This window comes from Ammodytes marinus (genome assembly GCF_949987685.1).
Source record: "Ammodytes marinus genome assembly, chromosome: 5".
Taxonomy (NCBI): Eukaryota; Metazoa; Chordata; class Actinopteri; order Uranoscopiformes; family Ammodytidae; genus Ammodytes; species Ammodytes marinus.
The window spans coordinates 23,905,043-23,928,850 of record NC_137234.1 but is presented as its reverse complement, the minus strand read 5'-3'; the positions used below and the strand labels follow the sequence as shown (position 1 = coordinate 23,928,850).

The following is a 23,808-nucleotide window of genomic DNA, read 5'->3' as shown; positions in this document are numbered from 1 at the left end:
GGACAAATTTAAGTATTTGTGTTGTACTGTACACGCATGCAAGTTTGTATAGTTACTCACCATCCTCGCTGGTGTGTGTCTCTGTCCCTCCCTCGTTGTCTACCTCCTCCAGGGCTCCGTGCTCACTGTAGGGGCTCTCACTGTGGGGGACAAGATGCAAAACTGTCACAGAGTCACAGCCAAGGCGGGGTCAGAGGTTTCAAGGCGCACAAAAAGCCTGATTGCTTTTTCTTTTTCCTTGACTATTTATTTTATTTCAGAAAGTGAAGAAAGTTCAGCGGGCAACGTAAAACTTTGGCTTAAAGGCCTACTTCACCGGTTTGAAACTTTCTTTGTAAATATTACTGTGATGTCTTTTACTGTGACATCACAGTAATATTTACAAAGTACGTTTTTTTTAACCCTATATTTCTCTTTCTGTGATGTCACGAGAAAGAGAAATATAGGGTTAAAAAAACACTCTTTCTGCCTTTTCTCAGGCTAGGATGAACCGATTTTAATTTTTTTTGCACATTTATACTACATAGGATCTCAGAATTCAATACACCTTCATATTCAAACCGGTGAAGTAGGCCTTTAAATCTCTACAGTCAAATCTCATCTTTGAGAAGATGACACGCCTGCAGTGAGGTGTTTACAATGAGTAGGACCAAGAGGAAAGTTCAAATGTTGGCCATTCTCAGTATTCCTGTGAGAGGCTTAGATCCTTCCATCTGTGGTCGGGCCTTTTACTTCTAAATGGTCCTCTTACTTACGGCTTCATGCTGAGCGAGCTGGCAGTGATGCCAAACACATACAGATTAGCCCTGCCAGTAAACTAGGAGTGTCTCCTCCCATTGCTAACACATCACAAGCTGCCTCCTCTTCTGCAAGAAAGAGAGGCAGCCAAGACAACAAATCTCCCCAGGGCTTCATGTGCTCTCCTAGGGGGGGGGAGAGACATGGTCATGCTGAGACGGCTGATTTAGCTGGAGCTACGGATGAGTTCTTGTCATGCCTGTGGTGACGTAGGGTAGGGGCATTAAAAAAAGAGATACACAGACAGATAAAGGTGGGGAGAAACACTAGTGGAGCAGAGAAGCATCGTTTACAGATGTGGAGTTGGCAAAGGGCCTCCTCAGGTTTGAACTGTTTGACTCCAGCATGCTGCAATTCATCTCATCATTCTTTCCCTGCCAGGTGACCTTTCTCTTTCCTCCTGGCCGTGATGGTGGTGGTGATTAAAGTGATTGTTTCAAGCTGTCTCACCTAGAAAAAGAGTATCCACCATGTAAAGGCAGCGCTGAAACATGCTCTACCTTGTCATGCTTTCCTAAGCACACAGACAGCTAATTGGGGTGTCTAATTACTCATATCAACTCCACTGACATACTACCGACACAGCTGCAGTGTCGAGAGCGCACGCATACCTGCATGTTGAGTGAGTCCCTAATGAAGGAGGTTTTGGCAGAGTGCCTGTGTTCCATTTGTGGTATGAAAAAAAGATTGAAAAAAAAAACAAAAAAAAAACACTGGCGTCCATCTGACTGAAAACTACATCTCATTTCAGTCAATCTGTGAGGTTTACATGGAGTGACCTCATCAGGATGCTTTCCATCTTCGCTTTTATTCCTGGATAACCCACAGTCTGTCCGACCTTCAGACACCAGTGCCATTTGCATCTCTTTAACAAGGGACTGAAGCCTCGTTTCTACTGGAGAACAAATTCCGGAGCGCAACCCTCTGTTTATTGTGTGGCATTTTTCCTCTTCATTGAATTATTCAGGGGACTACACGTGTCTTGCTGCCACAATAGTTACGTACCCTTCTGGCACATACCCCAGCCTACCGAGCAAGGGTACTGTCAGCAGTGGAAACGCAAAGCCAGATCTAGGGTGACTGTGCCACGCCGAACCGAACTGTGCTGCTCTGTGGAAACGAGGCATGAGCCTTGACCAGAAAAAAGTGCTTTAAGCCTGGCTAATGAATGACGGGCCAAATGCATTCTTTCTTACCAGTAGTCTCCTCCAGCCATACACTTCTCATAGAGGGGCCCGTCCAGTTCCTTGGCATCAGGGAAGATGGTCTCGTGGTGGATGATGATGGTCTTGACGATCTCGTTGACGTGGGCCTGGCAGGAGACCTGGTCCAGGGTGTCTGGTGTGGGCATGAGCGTGGGGCCGAAGCATATGGCCAGGTTGTACGGGTCCATCATGTTCTCGTCACTGTACTGGGACAGGCTGGAGAGAGAGAGAGAGGGAGAGACGGGTAGGGAAAGAGAGGCGGTTTAATGAGAGAAGGACACGGCACTGGGGAAGATATTTCAGATCAAATCATGACTGACAGCAGAGGCATGCTGGTAACTTAAGGCCCGGACACACCGGCCCGATAATCGCCGTCGTAGAGTCCTGAGGGAGCGGGGACATGAATCTGTTTGGTGTGTGCCGTGAAATCGGTCGTCGTAGATGTCGTCGGGCTTCTTTTGAACATGTTCAATCGGCGGTGGGCAGTCTTTCAGTTGGAGCAATTTGATTTGTGGAGGGCTAGTGAATCAGTGAAGCCCGGAAGTGAGGCGGGTAGCACAAACAGCTAACAACAGTTAGCCATTGTTTTAATGTGTTTGTTTGTTTCGTTCAGCGAGTACTCACATGCATCAACCCTTGTTGACTGCTCGACACTCTCTGCTAAAAATTGTGCTCTTTATGGTCCATAAATATAAATACGTATTTCTATCTATGTTTATGGTCTAGAGCAGTGGTTCTCAATTACTTTCTGTCATGCCCCCCCTAGGGGACAGAAATTTTTTCGCGCCCCCCCTAAATTGAAATACTGTTGAACCTGCTAATATTTATTTATTTATCTGTACAAAACCACTGTATGAGTTTCTGGCACGAGCATTCTGCATACAATCACCTTATTATCAAATTAGATAACAAAAATTAGCTGAGATAACTTCTGCAGCAAAAAAATTCAAAGTTCAGTTTATTAGCTCAATTTGTAACATTTAAACAAGACTGCTCAGTCTGTGTGAATCTCAGGACAGAGAAACAAGAGCAAATGATTCACTGAGGTTTGCATTTTATTCAAAACATTTTTAAACTGTAAACATAGTTAAGGTGGTGTTTTTTTTTATTATTATAGGCCAATAGGCCTTCTGTGATGCGATAACCAATAATTCATTAATGTTATTATTAGTCTACTAAACTTGCTTGATTTATTTTTAAATAGCCTACAGAGACACTTGGAGAAACACGTGGACAGTTATTTACTGCAAATCGCGGCCTTTCGCGCGGATATGCCCATACACAAGCACACATAGCTAGCTAGCAAAAAAAATTAAAACTTTTTTTTTTGGTCAGTTGGAATTCAAGGCAGCCCGCGCCCCCCCCCCCCCCCCTCCCCCTGCCTGAATCGGTAAACTCCGTTTTCGGGTAGTCGGACTGGTGTGTCCTGGCCTTTAGAATGCCATTTCACCAAGAGATAGGGATGGGGGGGGGGGGGCAATCTTTATGAACTGAAAGACAGAATGGATTTACTGGATTGTGTCTGTAAACTCACTGGTTGAGGAAGGCGAAGAGGTAGCGCATGACGACAAGGACTGATCTGGGAATGGTCAGGAGGATCTTACGGATGTACAGCGCTCTCTCATACAGGCTCTCTATTCCTAGAACAGCAATAGAAAAGACAGAGAGAGGTGTGACGTTAATACAGTTCAATTATGTAATACAAGAAGAGAAATGTTCTCAAATGAATAAAGGCTGGGGCTTTTTTCACCAGTGCTGCATGCCAAACACACCACCTTCCAAAAGCCATATATTTAAAATAAGCTCATCTATCTGATGATGTCCACATATTTATTATAACTACACCACAACCCAGCATATAAATGCAAGGGCATTTTGAAGCTGAGCCAATTACTTATCTGAATTACTGTAAGTCTCTGGAGGACAAGCCAAGATTTACTAATGCAGCGATATGTAAAATGTATGTGTGTGTGTGTGTGTGTGTGTGTGTGTGTGTGTGTGTGTGCGTGTGTATGTGTATTGAGGCCACAGAAAAGAAAAGGGAAATCTGCACTCTTCTAGAGAACCCCAGGTAGTTTAAGCACAAGGCAAACTATATAAACCCATAGTTACATGATACATTGGCATCACACATAAAGGAAAATATTACCAGGCAGGACATGAGTAACATTCTCTCAACATGTTCGTTTTATCACAGCTTTAAACAATACTAAAGCATTTACAATCTCTCTCATATTGTGCTTCATCAATATGCAAGAGAATGCCTTCTGTCTTTCATTACTATCCCATTTGTTCTGCTGTGGGACTTGAAGCAGCCTATTTTATATGGCTGAGCTGGTGCTCTGCTGGTTGCTAAAAATAGCCCCTGTCACCCTCCAGCCTCTCTGTACCATCTGGGATTTGGGCTTCTGGAATACTTGTGATGTATTTCATTTTTCATGAATACCTAACTAGGATTCTGCAAGGTCTTGTGAGCACTTCAGAAAGCAACTAAAGATCCAATGTAGACTTATACATCACCTACAAACAGACTCCCTTGAATAACATCCCTTCAGCAAATAGCAAAACGAAAGATATCAGTAACAAAACACCATCTACTAAGAGCTGTTCAATGTAAAAGTTATATTGTAGCTGGTCTGAGCTATTCTGTATGGAATAAGCAGAGGGGTTTTAATATGGAGCCTGCTGGGCGCTCAGCCTACACTGCAATCACCGGCATGTTAAGCTGGGGAATGTAAACAGGGAATCCCCATCACTCATCCTGCACAAATGTGTAAAAGTACACCGAGGAAACACACAGACACACTTCACACACTCGCAAGTACACACAATCTTGCATGAGCAAAAAAACCACACAAGTACACATGCAATGGTAGACACAAAGCTGCACAAGGCATAACAGTACAGCACATGTTGAGCCCATGTGACTCTGTGCATGTTCAATTGTTCTTCACCAGAGCCCTTAAAGTCCCCCATGTAATGTCTTAAAAGATCAGAAATAAAAAAAGCCACACAAAGAGCTGACTGATTTGTGTGAAGTGACTCGCAGCAAAATGACAACGTGACTATTCTTATGGAGGTCTCCAGCTCTGCATTCAAACACGGCACTGTGCTGTGGACGTTTAACATTCCAACACAATCCTGTAATCATGGCTGGCTTTGTGCCACTTATGACAGATACTATCCTTCTCAGAACTCAACCAAATACCACAGAGTAGTATCAAGACAAAGTGTCAAAAGAGACAGAGAAGTGAGCAATGTTTCTTGTTAAACACTACAGTACAGACAGTCGATTATCCTGAGGACTATATGTGATGGAGAATACATAATATGTGAATGATGCTAATAATGCTAACTAAAAAGACTACTATGGATACAAGAGTCCCAGTAAACATACAGTATAAAAGACAGTGTTTCAACAACATAAATAAGGGAACGCATTAGTAAGTATAAGACGATCTAGAGTCTAGACGATAATCTTACTGGGGTTGTGGGCACTTTTTCAAAGTTTTAATAATCAACAGTATAACCAGGTCGCTGATACTAAGTGAAAATGTGTTTTTGTTCTTACTGATGCAGGACAGCAGATCATTGAACCTCTCTTTGGGGAAAAGAGGGTTCTCCAGGCCACGGAAGTAGAGTTTGAGGACGCCAGCCACTGAGTTGATGTCATGGTTGTCCTCGTCATCCGTCAGAGGGTCGTTTCCTAAGACACCGACAAGTGAGCAGGTCAATTGGGACGTCCCTTAATTATTCAAAATGCTTATGATTTTACATGATGAAACACATTTATTTGAAAATCGAAACAGCCCACTAGCTAAATATGGTCAATAAAAAAATATATTGTGGGATCATTTGCTCCCTATTGTAGCCCACATTTGCATCTGATAAAAATTTATAAAAATGCTAATATGTAGTTTAACAAGCGTCATGACATGTACCTCTTTCGAAGGAGTTCTTGATGTCGTTGACTTCCAGATGGGATCCAGACACGCGGAATATTCCTTGATGTTGGAGGCCTTCGTAGACAGAAGATGAAGATAGAGGGTAAAGCAAGAGAACAGCCACACTAAAAACATGCTCGCAAAGTCCCTCGCTTAGTAAAATACAGCGTCTTTCAGTTGGATCAAAGGGGCACATCCTGTTCGTTAAGCCCCTTCACTTTTCTAATTAAGGATAATTAATGAGTCAGGGAGACAGCAATCAAGCTTTTACTGAAGTGTCTCCCAGCTGGGATTAGGATTTAATAAGTGGAGAGGTCAAGGGTCAAGAGAAGGCATTTATGGTCTGCTATTCTTTTAGCTTCCTCTTTGTCATCTGTTAACTGCTTTAGAGATGCAGTGTAAGTCCCAGCAAACCATAACACCTCACTACAGTCACATCTTTAGAGCTTCTTTCACAGTGTCTTTCTCTCTCATTTGTGTGTGTCAGTTTGTCTCACAATATTTTTTTGGGGAAACCGGGTCCCAAAGGCCAGAATTTTCATTTTCCCATGACTGTCACTCAAGTAGAACACACTGAAACCTCCCGACATCAAAAACGATGTACTGCACACGCCCAAACAATTAGTGCCTGGAAATCGCTTGGAGTGTTGCTTTTCACCAAAGTCAGATAGGCTTTGAAATGAGGTTTATGATAAGAATTTATCAAAGGAATGTGAAAATGAAGTCAAATTATGGGTCGCTCAACTGAACTTTCAAAATGTCTGTATGAACTGTACAACAACAACAACAACCGACTCACCATACAAATTGATGTAGCGAATGCAGCTTTCAACCACGCGTGGGATAGCTTGTCCGGAGTCCTTTGAAAGCCAAGTACACAATAACACGTCAGATCATGTATTATCTTTGTATTGTAGAAAAGCTAGAGCCCGACAGACACTGGAACGCTATCATTATCAATATTGGGAATAAAAATAATTGAATACAATATGTTGGCTGATATAACCAAACAAGTACACTCTTTACATGTAATTAAAAAGTAAAAATGTATAGACACAGATGATAGCGGCCTGCTGGTGTATCGGTCGGGCTCTTACAGAAACTGGTTAACGTGGTGTTAAAAGTAGAGTAGCATGCACACACCCAGTGTAAGTGACGATGGTGGGTTTAGACACAAAGTCATGGCTACCTTTTTGAGAATTGACTGAGTCAGACTGAGTTCACTTCAAATTCTGTTTAACTGCTCATGCCCAGTCTCCCATAATAATTCACTAAGTATACAAAAAAATCACTGACTCACTGCAACAACAACAACAAGCTCGTGCAAGCCTGCTGTCTGACACATTTGAATTGGCCTCCAGTGTTGCTAAATATACTTATTTTCTTGTTATGCTAGCAAATCAAGTGCACGCTGTGTTTAAATAACGAGAGCTTATCTAAAAAGAGCCGCACACTTGATAGAAAGCTCGGGGCAGAAGTGGTGGGTTGAGAGAGAGAGAGAACACATTCCTCTCACGCACTTTAAACGTGGACTGTGCTCCGGTTCTTTCTGTGTGCCAGCTGCTCCTGTGGTTCAGTGCTGGACATGCTTTTAATGATACAAGAGGATCTGTTTACAGCCCCCAGGGGTACGCACACGGTCCTAACACAGCGGCCATGCCAATATCGACTATCTATCGTTGGAGTGGAGCCGTGAGTGTTGAGGCAAAAGGGACTGGTTCAGCAGCGATTACGTAATGCTACGCCTTTGGATATATACTGTATGTGAAAGACAGGGGGATGACTGTTTTGGATCACATGAATTTAATACCAATTTTCGTCCTAGTGTATCATGCCAGGGAATTTCGCAAACACAATTTAAACTGATAATAACATTTTCTGCAACATCTCTCGTTTGACGAGGAAAAACCTCCTACTCAGTCTGTCTCAGTCTCTTCACAGTCGTCGGGGGAAAACAAACACAACAGACGCAGACAAACAAAACATGAGTTGAAAGTGGTAAAAGGAAGGATGAGCGCAGGCAAGCAAGAGTGGGCCCCCCAATGAGCTTCAAAGTATCTACCTGATGTCGAGCGTGTGAGTTCCGTCGTCCGCGGCTACAGAGAAGTGTCGCAATGAGCCACAGAGAGACAGACAGAAAGAGAGAGAGAGAAAAGCAAGAACCCAGATTAGGACTTCAGCAGATGCCCAGTAAAGCTTTGACTAAAGAGTGCACTGTCATACCACTCTGTGCCGGCTCAGAAAACCCAAAGGGAAACAAAAGGGAACTGGACCGGACCGGGCCACCAGTGAGAGACAGTGAAGAGGCCGAAGGAGGGAGGCAGCACACCTTATCAGTCTGGCATCTGGCTACCCTGACTACCATTGATCCTGTTGTTTTTTTTCACTGGCCTCTGCTCTCCCTTTGGAGGAGCAGGAGAGAATATCTCTGCCAGAGAAGCCAGGTGATGCCAGGTCAACAGTGAGTCAAGGGAGCTAAAAACCCAGACAAACATTTAGCCCTCCAAATGCCGCTCCTCACCTCCTGCAGCCCCCTCCAAATCTATCTCTGCCACCCCTTACACCCTTTACCCTAACCAGCAGAGCACCAGAGCTCAATGACTCATGAGAACGCTTTCCAGAATCCATCTTAGCATAAATATGTTGTTAGATTTCTGTAATTAAGCGAAGATGCTTTTGGGGGGAACCCACCAAAAAATGGTCAGAAAGACAGAATGAGACAGAAAATAGATAGGGAGGAGGAGCAGTGTCAAGCAGGCAGACTGGTAATCAGTACCTTGATAAATGACTCCAAATTGCCATTAAATAACCTAGCATTAAAAACAGAGCGGGGTCTAGCCCGCCGGGTGCCAGTGTGGGTTTTGTGCGGCCCATTGGAATGTCTAGAATACAAAGAATGCATCAGAATGAGTAAACAATGCAGTTCCAGCCCTCTGGAGTGGTTTATTTTTCCTCCCTCTAGTAACCTTTTTTGTCCTTCAAAAACTACCAAAAAAGATGATGGACAGGTGAATGGAGGTATTGTCAGACCCTGCTGAAACCTGTGAAGGAACCTTTTGCTTAATGATCCTGTCTTTTCTCTTCGCCACAAGATATCACAGGCCAGTAAAATATCAGACCTGCTGGGAGCATCATGTGTGTCGGCCTCCACATCATGACAGGCCCTGTGGGGGATTGCCACTTAGAGCGTGTGCGGATGTGTGTGTGTGACTTAATGCATCCTGGCTTCTTATGGTCCGTAGGGCGGGGATGAAAAGAGCCTAGGACTTTGTTTTTCTTGTGCTGCTCAATCATAGCGACATAATTACTCTCCCAGAAATGCCTGAAGACGTGTGAAATATCTGATCGGGCCGACACAACAGATGAAATCTTTGCAATATGAGCAAAACAGTGTCATTAGGCAACCCCCAGCAAGTGCTCAGGGAATTCCTATACTGATAAAAGAAACACTGCTACTTTACTGTTTTTTTTGTTTTGCTGTCTTGCTAAAGAGAAGAGCTACAACCTAGCTACAACAATTATCTTCATCCTCACGTAATAGATGTAATATTAAGTCTATAAAATAGTCAAAAAGCTCTTCACAATTGTGTTGTTCTATAACAGCAATTGCTGACTGTGACTTCCTAACTGTTTGAGTTTAGTTTAATTAAACATTATTCATGATCGCTTACTGTAAGTAACAGATTGCATTCCACTTAACAGACGCTTTTATCCAAAGATGACGAGGTTGGACTAAGGATTCCCATCTGTTCGTCTTTTCCCTTCTTTTGTTGTCCGTGAAAACATACTTTTTGACTCATTTGAATTTCATGCAAATTCTTTCTCCTCAGCTCTCCTTTTCTCATTGCTTAGGCTAAGCGTTCTCCCCATATCAACCTCTGACATAAACAGTACTGGTGAGAATGAGAAGTACAATAACCTCCAACGCATGATACCGGGTTGGGCTTAGAAAACATGGAGGCCGGAACATCTGCTCAAAATTTGCAAGAGAATTTCCTCAGGCAAACTGCCCTTGCTTTGATGGGGCTGCAATGCATTAAAATAAACTTTCTGTCGCCGCTGAAAAGATAAAAAAGGTCCTGACTGGATGTGTATGTTGAATATATGCACAGGTCCTTAAGCGTGTGAGTGTGTGCTTTACCTTGTGGTCATGTAGTCAGCTCTGTGGCCTGCGGGTGAGGAGAGAAAAAGAGAAGAGACGTGAGTGGAAGTTAGGCCTCTTGAGCAGCACTAGCAAAAAAAAAAAACATACACACAAAATAGGCACACCAACACATACACTCATACCGTTCACAGAGACTGAAACAAGGAAACACTACATTACAATTACAGGCACAAACAAAACATATACCATGCACACAGCTGTACGTTAACAACTGGAGCAGATACACTAATCATTATAGCAATACACAGAGCTACAAGTTTGGACAAGTAAGATCGAGCACAAACTAGCTTCCAAATGGTTTTGGAAAGCGGGAGTAGATTTTCTTTGAATGTGTGGCCATCTGTTTCCATGAACAGGATCTGACCTGTCTGTGTGTCTTTGGGTGACTCATACTCTACTTCAGTTCATTGGCAACAATATGATTAAGGAGCATTGTGGGCTTTTCTCTTCCTCGTTAGCACACGGCTCCATTACTCATTACATGGACCGTTTTGGCTGAGACCACCAGGACCGCTGGTTGGAACAATAACTGACACACACTCAACGGGCTGACAGTAGATTAGCCTGGGCCTTCTAGGAGATCCCACCAATGTAGAACAAGGAGGGACCGTCCGTCGCCTAATGACCGCCACCCGTCTTATACACAGCAGTCCATTAAGTCGGGGGGTAAAATCAATCCCTAAGACGGATAATGCAAAAATTACAATCCCCCCCTCAGCTCAGGCTTGCCCGGCTAAAACCCTAGATTACCATCTAGGAGCTTGACTGGTGGGAAAAGCCGGCAAATAATGGGAAGTTTGCCACAGAAAAGGCTGAAATTGCTCAGCAGGACTACAGCAAAAAATTTGAAAAATACAATTCATCAACTAGTTATTAGTTATGTTGAATGTTTGGACACTGAATAAATCTTCCTTTTTGGCAGGAGTGAGGCGACACAGACAAGTGAAAATGAATTTGAGAGGAGCGAATAAAGAACAAGTGCTGGATGTGACAACGGGAACAGTGGGTGCAATAATAGTAGACTATAAAAGGGTTGTGACTGTACCTTCACCAAGAGTCCTCTTCAGCAAGTCATGTTTAGCCTGCAGTTTGGAGATGAGATTACTGCCCTCCAGAAACTCCCGGAATTTCTGTGGAGAATTGAGAGTAATTACACGGCGGCCCCGAGTGCCAGCCAAGAGCGCCCGCTCTTACGACACCAATGTACGATAAGAAAAAAGCCAAGGGCAAAGGACATGCTGAGTCTCTCTCTCTCTCTAAAGCCTTTATCAGAGCATGTCCGTATTCAGACCGGAACAGGATAGCGGTTAGCCTTAAGAAATGGAAATATTTTGGCTTGAGATACGTCTCTGCAAGGCAAGCTGATCAAAGATATCACAAAAGGGTGCATGAGATTCAGAGTTTTTAAGTCCAATACAATTTACACACAGAGATTAAGCGTTTTGAAGTCCTGAAAAGAGCTTTGAGTTCAAAAACACTTTGATTGATGATTTTTGTTGCAGTTATTAAACAGAATGCATAATAAGGCAGGAGTTATGTGCTATTTTTGACTTCTGTTTAAGCTTACACCTAAGTATAGAAAGCTAACCAAAGGCATCAAAGAGAGTCTATAAGAAAGATGTATTTCTATTTTCATACAGAAATAAAATACATAGTCACACCAGCCAGCATCCTCTTTTCTTAAAGCCTCGGTATACCCAAATCCACATAATCCTGCTAACTATGTCTGCTAACTTTGGGGAGTTAGATTCATCTTAGTAAGCATCTTAAAAGAGTTATGCATATTTTATCAAACTAAATGAAAAAGATATTGTCTTTTAAGTTTATTGTAGAAATTTGGATCAGATGAGGCACTAGTATTTTGAACCAATCACAGCAGTTCTCGGCCTGAACATTCTATAAAAACAATGACTGTTGCCATGGAGACCGATTAATATGGTCCTCCTGTGAAACTGTCTAGACAGCAATATTTATTTTTTGTAAAAACCTTATTAAGACACTCAACTTTGATCACATATATTGATTTTTTTTTACTATTTTAGACCAGGTTTCCAAAAGGCTTTAAACCACAAATCTCCACTGACCATGAAGTAGAACTGCTCTGTCTCCTGCTGGTTGGCCCTCCTCTTGGCGATGCTGGGTTTGCTGAGGTACGTCTCCGACACGGTGGACTTGACCGACTCGGTGGAGCGGCTGTGGTGGAAGCACTCGGACACATCGTAGTCTTCGATGGTCACCATGTCCTGGATGGTGGTCAGTGTGGCCTCCGACGTCTTTTTGATCTGGAGACACAAGGGGAGAGAGTTGAGAAAAAAAACCCAGCCCGCTTGAACACTACATGTCATCTCCTCGCTATCACTCGGGAAAAATTCCGGTGTTTTTTTCTGATAAGACAAACATTCCTTACAACTCTTAGAACCAGCCCCTGAACATAACTCCCTGCCACATCAATGAATTTGCATGCACTCAGAGAGGGCCAGAGGTGAACTGAGAGACTCCTGCAGATGGTGCATTCAGTGGCAGGCTTTTAAGATTCATTTCCATAAGCGCCTTCTTTCCTGTCGTCAGGAGTGCTTCTGCCAGAGCTTGTAAAAGTCAGGACATTCCCGAGCGTGCCCCACCACTTACTGTGAAAAGATGTTCAGCCAGTGCCGCGGGCCATGACTGTGTCCAGTATATGACGACGCAAAAATGATGGATGACGTGACAAACAAATGGGATCGCAAATGAGTTTTTAACAGCTCCATAAAAGTTAAAGAGACTTAAGAAGATACACATGGATGCGGCTATAAATAAAGAACTTTCAGTACACAACGTGATGATACAGTGAAGTATTAGGCCCGCTATTAGGAGCGATTGAGACAAGAATAAAGTCTGAGTCTCAGGCTTTCAAATGTTACAATTTGGTAATCAGCACCGAAAGCAAAGTACGGTGGAGGCTAATGGGTAATGCTAATGTCAATAGTGTTTCATGTATTTTAAAGCATTACGTTGGACAGAATTTCAAGTATGACATGATGATGTCGCTAGATAAAAAGTTAAGGGATCATTTAAGTTATTACGATTCATCCTGAAGGGGTCATGAACAAATCCCAAGGCAATCTATACAATGATCAATGAGATATTTCTGTTTGGACCAAAATGGTGGACCAAACCACCAACACATCCCCTGAGCCATTTTAAAGTGTAACAAAATACATTTCTGAAAATCTTTGTATGCTTTATTTCCCAAGCCTTTAGTATACGGTGATCTGTTTATAAAAAATGCAGAGTAAACAATTTCCATTGCCCATTTGTGGATAATACAAATGATTGATCTACAATGTTGTGGAAAGACATTATAGAAATGTATTAAAACCAGGGTCAGGCAAGGGTCAACATAATGACCATTGACTAATCTGGCAGTTTAATCAAATAATATCAATACAAGTTTATTGGGCTAAGGATATGCAGATCAGGGAAAAGAGGGGACAGAGAGAGAAAGACAGAGAGAAAATGATAAAGGAGACAAACAGACACAGAGGACAAGTCTAGAGACAGTCAAGTGTGAGCATGAGTCACTGAGGTGGAAAAGCTGCAGAGGGAAAGAGGCTGTGCTGGTGTAGAAAAACACCACTCTTTCACTTGATTCAACAGAGACACTCTGGGGCGAGAGTGGAGTGTTGTGACCATTGTAGCTTGATTGTGTGCACTTTTAAAAGGTAGGGGCATCACAGGTCAATGGGGCCCTGAGCTAGACTCAGCTGGAATTCCTCCTAATTATTCTTAATGGTCTGGAGGACGCCCACTGGAAGGCAGCGACCCCATTTCTATCGTTATTAAGCAAGTCTGACCTTAGCGCTAATGAAAGAACGAGGTGGGTTCCTGTTAACCGTCATACACATACAGAGACAACACCAGTGGCTTACAGCTTGTGTTTTGAAAGTGCCCGACCTGTGACTCATTAGGCCTTCAAAAGAGAGAGAGAGAGTTAAAACCCACCTGAAAAGCAGGGTGGACTCCATCTCTTTCATGTGCTATAGTGATGGATTACAGTGCTGATAGGCGCACAATGTGGAAGTAGTTACAGTGTCATCCATCCCGCAAGAAGCAAAAACATACGGCAGGTTACAACACGACTAATGACAGCCGAGGAGAGGAGATGGGGGATTCTGCCGTCACAAAACTTTGCACAAACATCACCCTGTTTTGTGACAACAGGCTGGGGGTGTCATTGTGTGATCAAAGGCGTGATTTTCTGCACGAGAATGAAGAAGAACCTGCTGCCTTCAAATAGAAATCCATAGAGTCGATGGATTGATGTGCAGTCACCCCGTCACTTGACATGTACGCGTTGTAGCTTTATCAACGGCAGGTCCCTGAAACAGGTAACATACTGCCACACATACAGTCATTAGTTAGGTCTCTCTCTCTCTCTCTCTCTCTCTCTCTCCGCGGGTGCCTGGCAGCCTCATCTACGGTGGCCCCCGTGGAGGCGAGAGGCCCAGCTGTCATCATGGAGACAGGGCCGTGCATGCGAGAGAATCGCTCCCAGTGAAAAAGCTGTTGGCTTTATCCATTATTCAGCAGACGAATAGTTACCAGTGTTCACCGCTGGGTTCAATTACAACCAAGCTCATAGTGAGACCCGGTGGATTTGCCCAATAGTCCCCTGTAGCTACACAACAGACCTGGAGGAAGTCCCTGGGATTTAATTAATGTTTGTTTATTTTCAATAGAGAAACATGACTCAGGTTTTTGCATATGGTGATATAAATACAAGCTGCCAATAAGAGGAGCTTCAGTTTTAGTCTGGCTTTCTTACAGTCGTCATACACTGGACTGAAAATAACTTCTGCACAGCCAAGATCCAAAAAGAATTCCACTCAACTGTGTATTCCGCCTGCTCAACGCACAAACATACCCACACATACAGAAGCGGACACTGGCTTTGATGTGCTTCCCTGATATTTATCTGAGGAAAAATAAACAGTCTCTGCGAAAGACATGGCTCTAGAAGAGATGGCCCTCGAGTGAAACGTGTTGAGAATAGGAAAGAGAGCAGAGGAGGGAAATCAGACTGCGGGAGCTCTGGTTTATGCAGAGACAAACAAGAGCTAAATGGCCAAATCATTACATCTGAAGAGGAGATCAAGCACACTGACTGACTGACTGACTGACTGACTGATATAAAAGATGTCCTCGGAGAGCAGCCTTTTTCCGATCAAAACAATTTAATTCTTATTTCTGTAGTGGGGCACCCACCAGTGCTACGTTTACCAAACCCATTATGTTCTTTCCCCACCCACCGTGGATGCAGGGCTAATTTATTAAGCAATGTTTTCTTTTACCCTTTTCATGGGAGTCAAAAGAGGTTTAGAGGAAACAGCTGCAATCCTATTAAGCACTGCCCTGAAGCCCTTCCTGGCTGGATAAAGACAGGCCCCTCTCTTCTCTCTTGTACATTTGACAGTCGAACTTGTAGGTCGTCACAGCGCTTTGAAAGTTCATTTTTCAAGGATGTATCTGGCAAGCTGTGCCCGGGAAGAGAGAGGCCATCTGGTGATCCTAACGCAAGGCAGCGGCGCCCTCAAACTCTGCCCCAGCTGGACATCCGCTTCAGCCAGGCAGGCGGAAAAAAGGGACATGAGGCGACGACCAGAGCCTGTCATCATAGCCTCACGCACACATACACAAAGACACAGGGGTGGTGCATGTGTATGTGCCGAGGTTGCAGAAATACTGTATGTTCTGCGGGCAGTGTGAACTGTGATGACAGCAGCAGGTCCCCAGACCAGCAACAACAAACTGACTGTCAATGACGCTCAGTCGGGCTACAACAAGGGGTTATTTACAATATTTATTTATTTCTATTGATTGATTAATGATTAAGTCAATGTTAACATAGTTTATATATAACATATCTAAAGCTGTCTTCATTAGGGTAATTAACATGTTTTATTTCACTTCCAACTGCTCTTGTTCTATGTGATTTACTTGCTCTTTAATAACTTTTTTAATTGACATTTTCTCTACTGCATGTTCTTGTTTGTATATATTGGTGTCCGATCTTTTGTCTATTGATTTTTCTTCTCACTCGACTATATTGTAAATGAGGATTCAACCTCAATATATTAGCGGGTTAAAAAAAGGTTATGAATGAATAAATATCCTTACATCAGGAGTCAGGACCCATGGTTATTAACACTACCCCTGGAAAAAGTAAGTCGTCTGCACTTTTGCTGAACTAAATGACAAAATTGATAATAAAAATTTGTGACAGATTAAGTTTAAGAGGGTTGACTAAAAAATAAATTGACTAAGTTGATAAGTTGTTTCAGCTCTAGTAATTAGCCCAGAAATGCAGCTATTTTTTAACATGTTCAAAAGGAATCTAAAGTTGTGGAGGAAGTTGAGTGACGTGCTGTGACATGCTCCTGCGTTTCTGTTCGTCTTTGTAGTGGGATAAAAGAAGGAAAGTGCACGGATGTGGAGGGCGGGGGAGACAAACAGAGAGCATAAAGACAGAAGGCAGCCAGAGCTCGTAGAGAGGAAGCAGGTCAGACGTGATGGACGTGATTGCACTCTGTTAAACTGCGGTATTTTCACCCCTGTTGGCTTTTGTTTTATAAAAGACTGTGGAGTCACTCAAGCACACTGCAGACAGATTAAAACAATCCAACCGGAGAGGCAGAGATGCACCTCCAGTGTCAAAACAACAGAGTGGGGGACAGGTTTGTGCAAATACAAGCGAGACGGTGAATTCTACCGGTGGGAGCCAAAATGGAGGCTTCACAGAGTTGTTTTGATGGCTACCTACGGGGCATGAGAAGGGGGGAAACACAGAGTGTGCATGTGTGTGTGTGTGTGTGTGTGTGTGTGTGTGTGTGTGTGTGTGTGTGTGTGTGTGTGTGTGTGTGTGTGTGTGTGTGCAGTGTTTATATATATGCAAGAAAAGATTATGATTCTTCAAAGATCAGCAACTATTCTCTGTCTCACCTTGGATGGCTTCGGGCTAAAGTTAACTTTCTTTAGTAGCTTTAATGCTTTGCAACTTGAAACCACTGCATCTCAGGCAGAAGACAAAATCGGAGCAGCGGGGGAATAATTTTGTTGAAGCCCCGCACACAACAAAAATACCTGTTGAAATGTATAAGTTCCATTTTACCTCTTCGTTCTCGATCTTCAGAGTAGCCAGGCGAGACTGAAGCTGCTGGAACCTCAGGATGAGCTCTCCATTCACCGGTGGCTGCACAGACACCTGACACACCTGGAGGGAAAAAAAGAGGAAACATTGTCAATGCTCTTTTTGTTCTCTTCCCCAATGTCTTTTTACCCTAGCACCTATTGCTCTTATTTGGTTTATTGTGTATATATGAGTATGTGTATCCATCTAATTGTAAATGTGTTTTTTTTTTTATTGGAATGTATTTATTTGATTATTTTGCACTTGCTCCTATGTATTGTGTGTAAGGCACTTTGTAAACCACTGTTTTTAAAAAGGTGCTATATAAATAAAGATATTATTATAATGTTCACAAAACTAAAATGACAAGCTACATCAAGAAGAATAAGGCTGTGTAACCTTGTGATTAACAGGATGCAGACATCCAAATTCTTCTTCAATTGCAGCGCTAACCACAGTTCATTTTGCCAACTTAGTGCAGACAGCTACACAACAACAGCAAGTAAACAGACATGATATCAGCGTTTGTTAATGCCAGCCAAACAATGAAACTCATAACACATGTTGAGCTACATGACTGCAGGGGGACAATTAACACATGATTTGTCAAATTTAGAGCCCCGTAAAACCCTATCCTGCAGCCCAGACACAGTAAACCACTGGAAATAAGACCTCATTAAATATGAGATTTTTAATCAACTCCCAAGTCACTTCTATGTCTTTCAGTGTCTTCGAGACAAAGAAAAAAAACACATAATGTAAGAATAGTTTATGTTGTGCATAATTATCATCACAGCTGCTACTGCTGACAGTGATCTCCGTACCTCATCTCCCATATGAGACTGGAACTCAAATTTAGTCGGTGGGCAGAAGGCCGTAGGGTACATCTCCATGAACCTCTGTCGGTCACTGCGTGGGTCCAGACTGTCCACTGCGTTCTCTATTATGTCCAGACCCTCGTGGCGTGACGTCTCCAGGTTGTACTCGGCTGACAGGTAGGTCCGCAGGGCCCGGTTCAGGCTGGCGTGGTACCCCAAATCACAGCACTGCAAGGGGAGGAAGTATAGGGTCAGTCGGTTGGGAGGCTATTATTTAAAGAACGTACAAGACACTAAAACGTTAAATATTTTTGCAGGTTTCCAGCTGTAAGTATGAAGGCAGAATCCATGATCCACATTAGAACATTAACTAACAAATTTGACAAGAACACAAATTATATTAAAGGTCACATGAAACGAAAAACTAATACTAGTACTTTTACTAATATATTGTTTATTATTGCCTCGTTTTCTTTTTCTGTACTTGTTCGAAATACATTTTTTTTCAATTAAATTCAATTCAATTGTCTGGTGTATAATATGTCATAAAAATAATACATCACAGTTTTTTTTTAAAGCTCAAATTCCCCTAGTTAACAGCCTAGTACTTTCCGAGCCAGCAATGTTACATCAGTGTTAATGAATGTTACCTCCAGGATCGGATCCTGATTTTTAATAACTGGAACATTGGACAAGGTCTCTTCTGGGAAGACACACAGGCCCCCGGCACCCACAAAAACAGCTATACAGCCAGACAGAGACGCACTCACGCGCGCATACACCCACACAATGACCTGATTGATCGAAAAACACAATAGCACTACCAGCCAGCTTGTACATTTTGTGTTCGACTATAAAAAGTCCCCATCATCAATAAGCAAATGTGTGTGAGCCTGCAAATACAACTCACGCAGAGTGCATCCCCACAACACACACTACACTGCGAGATGTGAAAGGTTGTGAGCTAAGCGGGGAGAGAGGTAATTTCAGCGCACAGCATGCTGTCGAATATAGAGGTTGCATTTCCTTTCCCCTTCAGTCCTGTCTGGAATATAGAAACCTCCAAAAAAACCTGGCCTTTACCCATTTCCTTATAAAACACCACAAAAAAACTGCAGTAAAATTGTGTCTCTAACAAAGCAATAACAGCCCAGGTAAGCCATATCATAAATAAGTCATGTTTATCGGTATGGTAGTAAAAAGGTCAAACAAAGCAAGTCGCTTGCAAGTCAGAGTAGAGAGACGTGAGTGCTGTACTGAAGTGAATGCAGTGATGACCTACAGCTGCACATGACCAGAAAAAAAAACTGGCATCTCAAATTCAGCGTCACTGAGTCTATAAGAGATGTGGAAAATGTAAAAACTGTGTAACAGTGTCAGGAAAATACAGCAGAAACTAAATGTAATATGTGGTTTTTCAAAAATGATATGAAGAGAAGGAAAATAGAAAAATAATGTTTTTATGTCACAAAAAGTTTAAGTAATAATCTGCTTTAATTCTGCCCCACACTGGAATTTCCATCCCACAGTGTGGTGTAGTGAGATCTCTTTTCTACCAAGCCCAGCTGCTAAAGTCATCAGTACCTCCCTCTGATCGGGATTTGAAATGTTCTTCTGAAGGTCTGTGAAAACCCCCTCAGAATAGCAATGAGTCTTGTGCACGAGGAGAAAGGAAACATAATAAAACCTACCTTAAAAATCAGCCCATAAAAAGGTGATTGCAAACTAGGGATGCAACCATTAAAGGTTATGACGGTATGATCAACAAATGTGAGAGAAAAAAACAGGGTATTCTTAAATTAAGATTTTAATGTATTTTGTCCCCACAACATTATTATTAACACAAGATCCAAGATTTACTTTATTGATCCCCTGGGGGCAAATGTTACTAATGTGCATAGCAAACATTAGTGTTATAATTATCAACTGTCATCCATGCTTAATTTCTTAAATTATCTTTAATAATCCATTTTTAATAACTAATTACATGTAGAGCAGGTGACTGAGAGATCGGCTTTAAGAAACGTGCACACTATATAAGTGATCACTGTATGAATAAAGAGCGATTTAACACTTATATTAACATAAATGAATCGCTTACTTCACCTTTAACTCACTGCTACTTTATTGATGGTTAGTGATATGTTTAGATTTAATTCCCTGCCCATCCAGTGTTTTATTCAGTGATTTCCCCATACAGAAATTATTTGTGTACTTTAATTATTTACCAAGTGTTTAATCTTCACTTGAGCGTATGTAGCTGGATGGTGCTTTAGGGGATGCTGATGTATTTGAGATGTTGAACCCTATAGCTGAAACTTTTTTCTAGTTATTTTTCCATAACAACGACTTAAAGCATATTTTCTTTTGTGGAAACAAAGGTTCAGTGTAGGATCCCTTGGCCATTGTTTAGCTAATGCAGCCCCCTCAAAAGTTTCTCTTGTGTGACAGCATGTGTAACTTTGATTATGTGAACTTTTTAACCGCACTGCATTTTAAGCTGGTGCGTCTGGTTTGTTTTTCTTCTGCCTACAGTCTGTCTTTTGTGTGCCACCAATTGTACATAATGGTTTAATTTTCCGCACTGTAAGACGGTTGTTCATAGAGAAATATAGTACCGTAAAGTAACTTTTTTTTGAGAAATGCTCTTTTTATGTGAGTGTCCTCAGTGAAAACTTTTCCCCAGTCTCATTGGACAGAAGAAAGCCTGTGCTGTAGATGAAGTCGTCTCATAACAGCGTGGATAAAAGGCTGCGGTTTTATACTTACGTCAATTAAGTCGGACAAGTCGTGGATGTAGTATTTGAAGACGGAGGAGTTTGAAGCTTCCAGTGTCAGCAGGTACTCGTTGCGCGCTTTGATCGACTTCAGCTTGTTCTCGGAATACTTGGCTTGACGCTGATGAGAGAGGGAGAGAGGAAATTAATGAGTCGTGATTCGCCCTTTTTTGACACAGGATTTTGCTTTTATTTCTCTGCAACGCGCCAGGACTGGATTACTGACAAAACAACAGCTTCAATAAACATTCGAGGAGAAATAAGTCACTTCTGTTAAAAATAGCAATCAGACTTTAAATAAAGACCAATAAAAACACCCTAAACCAAAAACAGCCTGTGTCCTTCACTTCAACTAGAGTTCCTAAGTCTGAGCCATCTGTCTTACACTTCCTCTCCCTCCAGACAAATACAAGGCTGTTTTAAGTCAACACCCTCTGTCCAATGGGCTCTGACTCACACGCTTCCATAGCATCCATATTTTAAACACTTCCCAAATGCTTTCCAGGAAGACTCGAGTGATGTAAGTAAGGCCTTTTAATCATTTGTCACAGAGATTTAACAGAACGGGCCTGTTTTGAAAATACAAAGTCTGCTCGCTTGGCTATGGTTACATTGTGTTTTTCTTAACTTGGGGTCAAGGCCTGATGAATAACTGAATGCTGTGGCTACTGGTCTTAATGCTATTGTCAGCAGCTGTATTTATTTAAATCGTTAGTGATGGTGAGCCCCTGAAGTTCTACCTTCTCTTTCATCTTCTCGATCTTCTTGACAGAGCTGCGTCTCTGGTATTTTTCCTCCATGCGGATGTGGAAGACTGGATCTGCCCGTCCGATCTGCTTCTCCTCTTGCTTCTCCGCCTCCTTCAGCTTGCTCTCTGCGACGATGCTCTCCGAGTGGTACATGTGGTAGGTCTTCATCACCTGGAGTCAAACAAAAGTGTCAAAAAGCTGAAAAGACAAGACCTAAATCCACAAAATCCTGGCTTATTAGTATGTCATTTGGGTTAGTTGCATGATAGTTAGCATCCTAAAAGAATTAGGCACATTTATCAATCCAAATGAAAAGATATTCTCATTTAAGTTTGATAAACATTACAGAAATTCGGTTTGGGTGAGGCGGGCTATGCGCTGGTTCTTATGAAAGAGTCGGTATTTTGAACCAATCAAGGCAGTTCTCGGCCCCAACGTTCAATAAAAACAATGACTGTCGCCATGAAGAACGTTTGAAAAGGTCACGCCCACATAGTCCTGTCAAATGGACAAGACAGTAAAAAAGCTGTTTTTTAACTAAGTTTTATAATATTTCTGAGCATTATTTTTCAATTCGATTTTTGTAAAAGCGTATTGAAAAATCCAACTTTGATATCGTATGTTGATTTTTACAATCCTAGACCAGGTTTCCAGAGGATTGTTTGTCATCACCCCCCTTTTTTAAAGATCGGCAAAGGGCGACATACTGAAACTGTCTTGAGTTTCAGGTCTGTTTCTGTGAGGTGGAAAATGTCAGAATAATCCATCTTCATAGCCGAGACTGACCTTCTTCAAGCCACAACTAAGGCTTCCATCCTTTGACCCGCTCATTCATCACAAATCGATTCAACTCATCTCGCAGCGGGCCGCTCCGTCTTTCCCTGAACCACAAACCAGAGACAGATCCTCTCCAGCCCTTTTTATACAAGGCCCTCATAAGACCACAGCCACCACAAATCACTGCAGCTAAATCCAACATGCTGCCTTCATTACACTGTGTTTGAAAAAAAGAAGAAAAATATATATCAAAGAAGATTTGGGGGCTGCCCTCTGGTTTTTTACATGAGGTTATTAAGACAGGGGGGTGGGGGCCGCTCTTTGAGTGACAGTTCAGCTCTTTGTCTTTGCAGTAAGAAAAAGGAAATTGAACTCAGATGGATTTAAAGTTTGGCTTAATATGTGGACAGCAAATATAGCAAATAATTGGTCCATGCCACAAGAGTTACATATTTGCATATTGTTGTTTTATTTATGCATTTTCTAACATCCAACCGATAGCCCTGCATTGTAGCTTGTTGCCTTGAAAAAATTATATTTATTTTAACCATATCTGAATAAGAATAGTATTGGTGAATGTTGCAATTTAAATGAGTGTAATCCTTCTGCCCTTTGTGTCGTCACGCTGTAGCTATTTCCGGTACAAGGGAAATGCATTATCTAGATAGTGAATGGCTGATTAGCAACACTTCCTGAAGTTTGAGTCATCGGCATGAGAAGAGTTTGGAGTGTATGCGTGTTACTCATGCATACTCAACAGATCCATTTAGCAGTGACTCAAGCGTTAAGTAGCAGGTAAACCGCAAAACACAAACAATTGGTTCTTCAAGAGAGCCGAGATATTATAAAAGTCTTATTAAACGCTGGTCGTCAAGCCAGAACAAACTCCCAACAGGGCTGCACTGAGGACGGTGCTGATGAATCACTGGCTGTGGAAGAAATATCCATAAATCGCTAACATGGGAGTCATAAGCAAGAAAACTCACTGACCTTTACAGATGCATGGAAATTAAAACATTTATATGTATTGTATTATTATTACTGATTGTATATTAAGTAAGCTTACAGTCTGCAATAGATATTAGCTGGCCATGTATTTACCAAAAACAATTCTGGTTTTCATGAGCAACTTAGCAAAAAGTAGCTGCAATATCAAGAGAGAACTGCATCCACCAAATGTTAGTTGTCTAGTTTCCGCTGAATTGAAAAAAAAAAAGGCAAATAAGGCAGAGGGCAGCAACCAGTGGTTTCACCTGGTATGGACCAATTACAGCTAATTACAGCTCCACAACCTGTGTATGTGATACACTTGTCTGAACCAAACCTTAACTTCACTGCAAACAGAGACGCGCCCATCTCAAAATCTAAACATCTCTCCTCCAAACGGACTTATTTTTGTACGAGCGGAAC

At 42.2% G+C, this 23,808-nt stretch overlaps 1 protein-coding gene across 6 annotated transcripts in view; it reads right to left on the bottom strand.

The window, feature by feature from the left end:
* The window catches only part of srgap1a (SLIT-ROBO Rho GTPase activating protein 1a), an 81,233-nt gene that overhangs the window by 15,319 nt on the left and 42,106 nt on the right, over nucleotides 1–23,808 (bottom strand). For 4 of the 6 annotated variants that reach the window (XM_080028023.1, XM_080028024.1, XM_080028027.1 and 1 more), the window contains exons 5-18: nucleotides 21,613–21,792; nucleotides 20,865–20,993; nucleotides 18,102–18,323; nucleotides 17,260–17,361; nucleotides 12,197–12,394; nucleotides 11,158–11,242; nucleotides 10,089–10,116; nucleotides 8,724–8,829; nucleotides 6,747–6,807; nucleotides 5,945–6,022; nucleotides 5,575–5,709; nucleotides 3,538–3,643; nucleotides 1,995–2,219; nucleotides 61–140 (exon numbers count right to left, since the gene is read on the bottom strand). In XM_080028023.1, coding sequence (XP_079884149.1) covers nucleotides 61–140; nucleotides 1,995–2,219; nucleotides 3,538–3,643; nucleotides 5,575–5,709; nucleotides 5,945–6,022; nucleotides 6,747–6,807; nucleotides 8,724–8,829; nucleotides 10,089–10,116; nucleotides 11,158–11,242; nucleotides 12,197–12,394; nucleotides 17,260–17,361; nucleotides 18,102–18,323; nucleotides 20,865–20,993; nucleotides 21,613–21,792 — 1,735 coding nt within the window. Of the gene's footprint in view, nucleotides 1–60; nucleotides 141–1,994; nucleotides 2,220–3,537; nucleotides 3,644–5,574; nucleotides 5,710–5,944; nucleotides 6,023–6,746; nucleotides 6,808–8,009; nucleotides 8,044–8,723; nucleotides 8,830–10,088; nucleotides 10,117–11,157; nucleotides 11,243–12,196; nucleotides 12,395–17,259; nucleotides 17,362–18,101; nucleotides 18,324–20,864; nucleotides 20,994–21,612; nucleotides 21,793–23,808 lie in introns of all 6 variants that reach the window. The other 2 variants (XM_080028025.1, XM_080028026.1) reach the window with 1 other exon arrangement.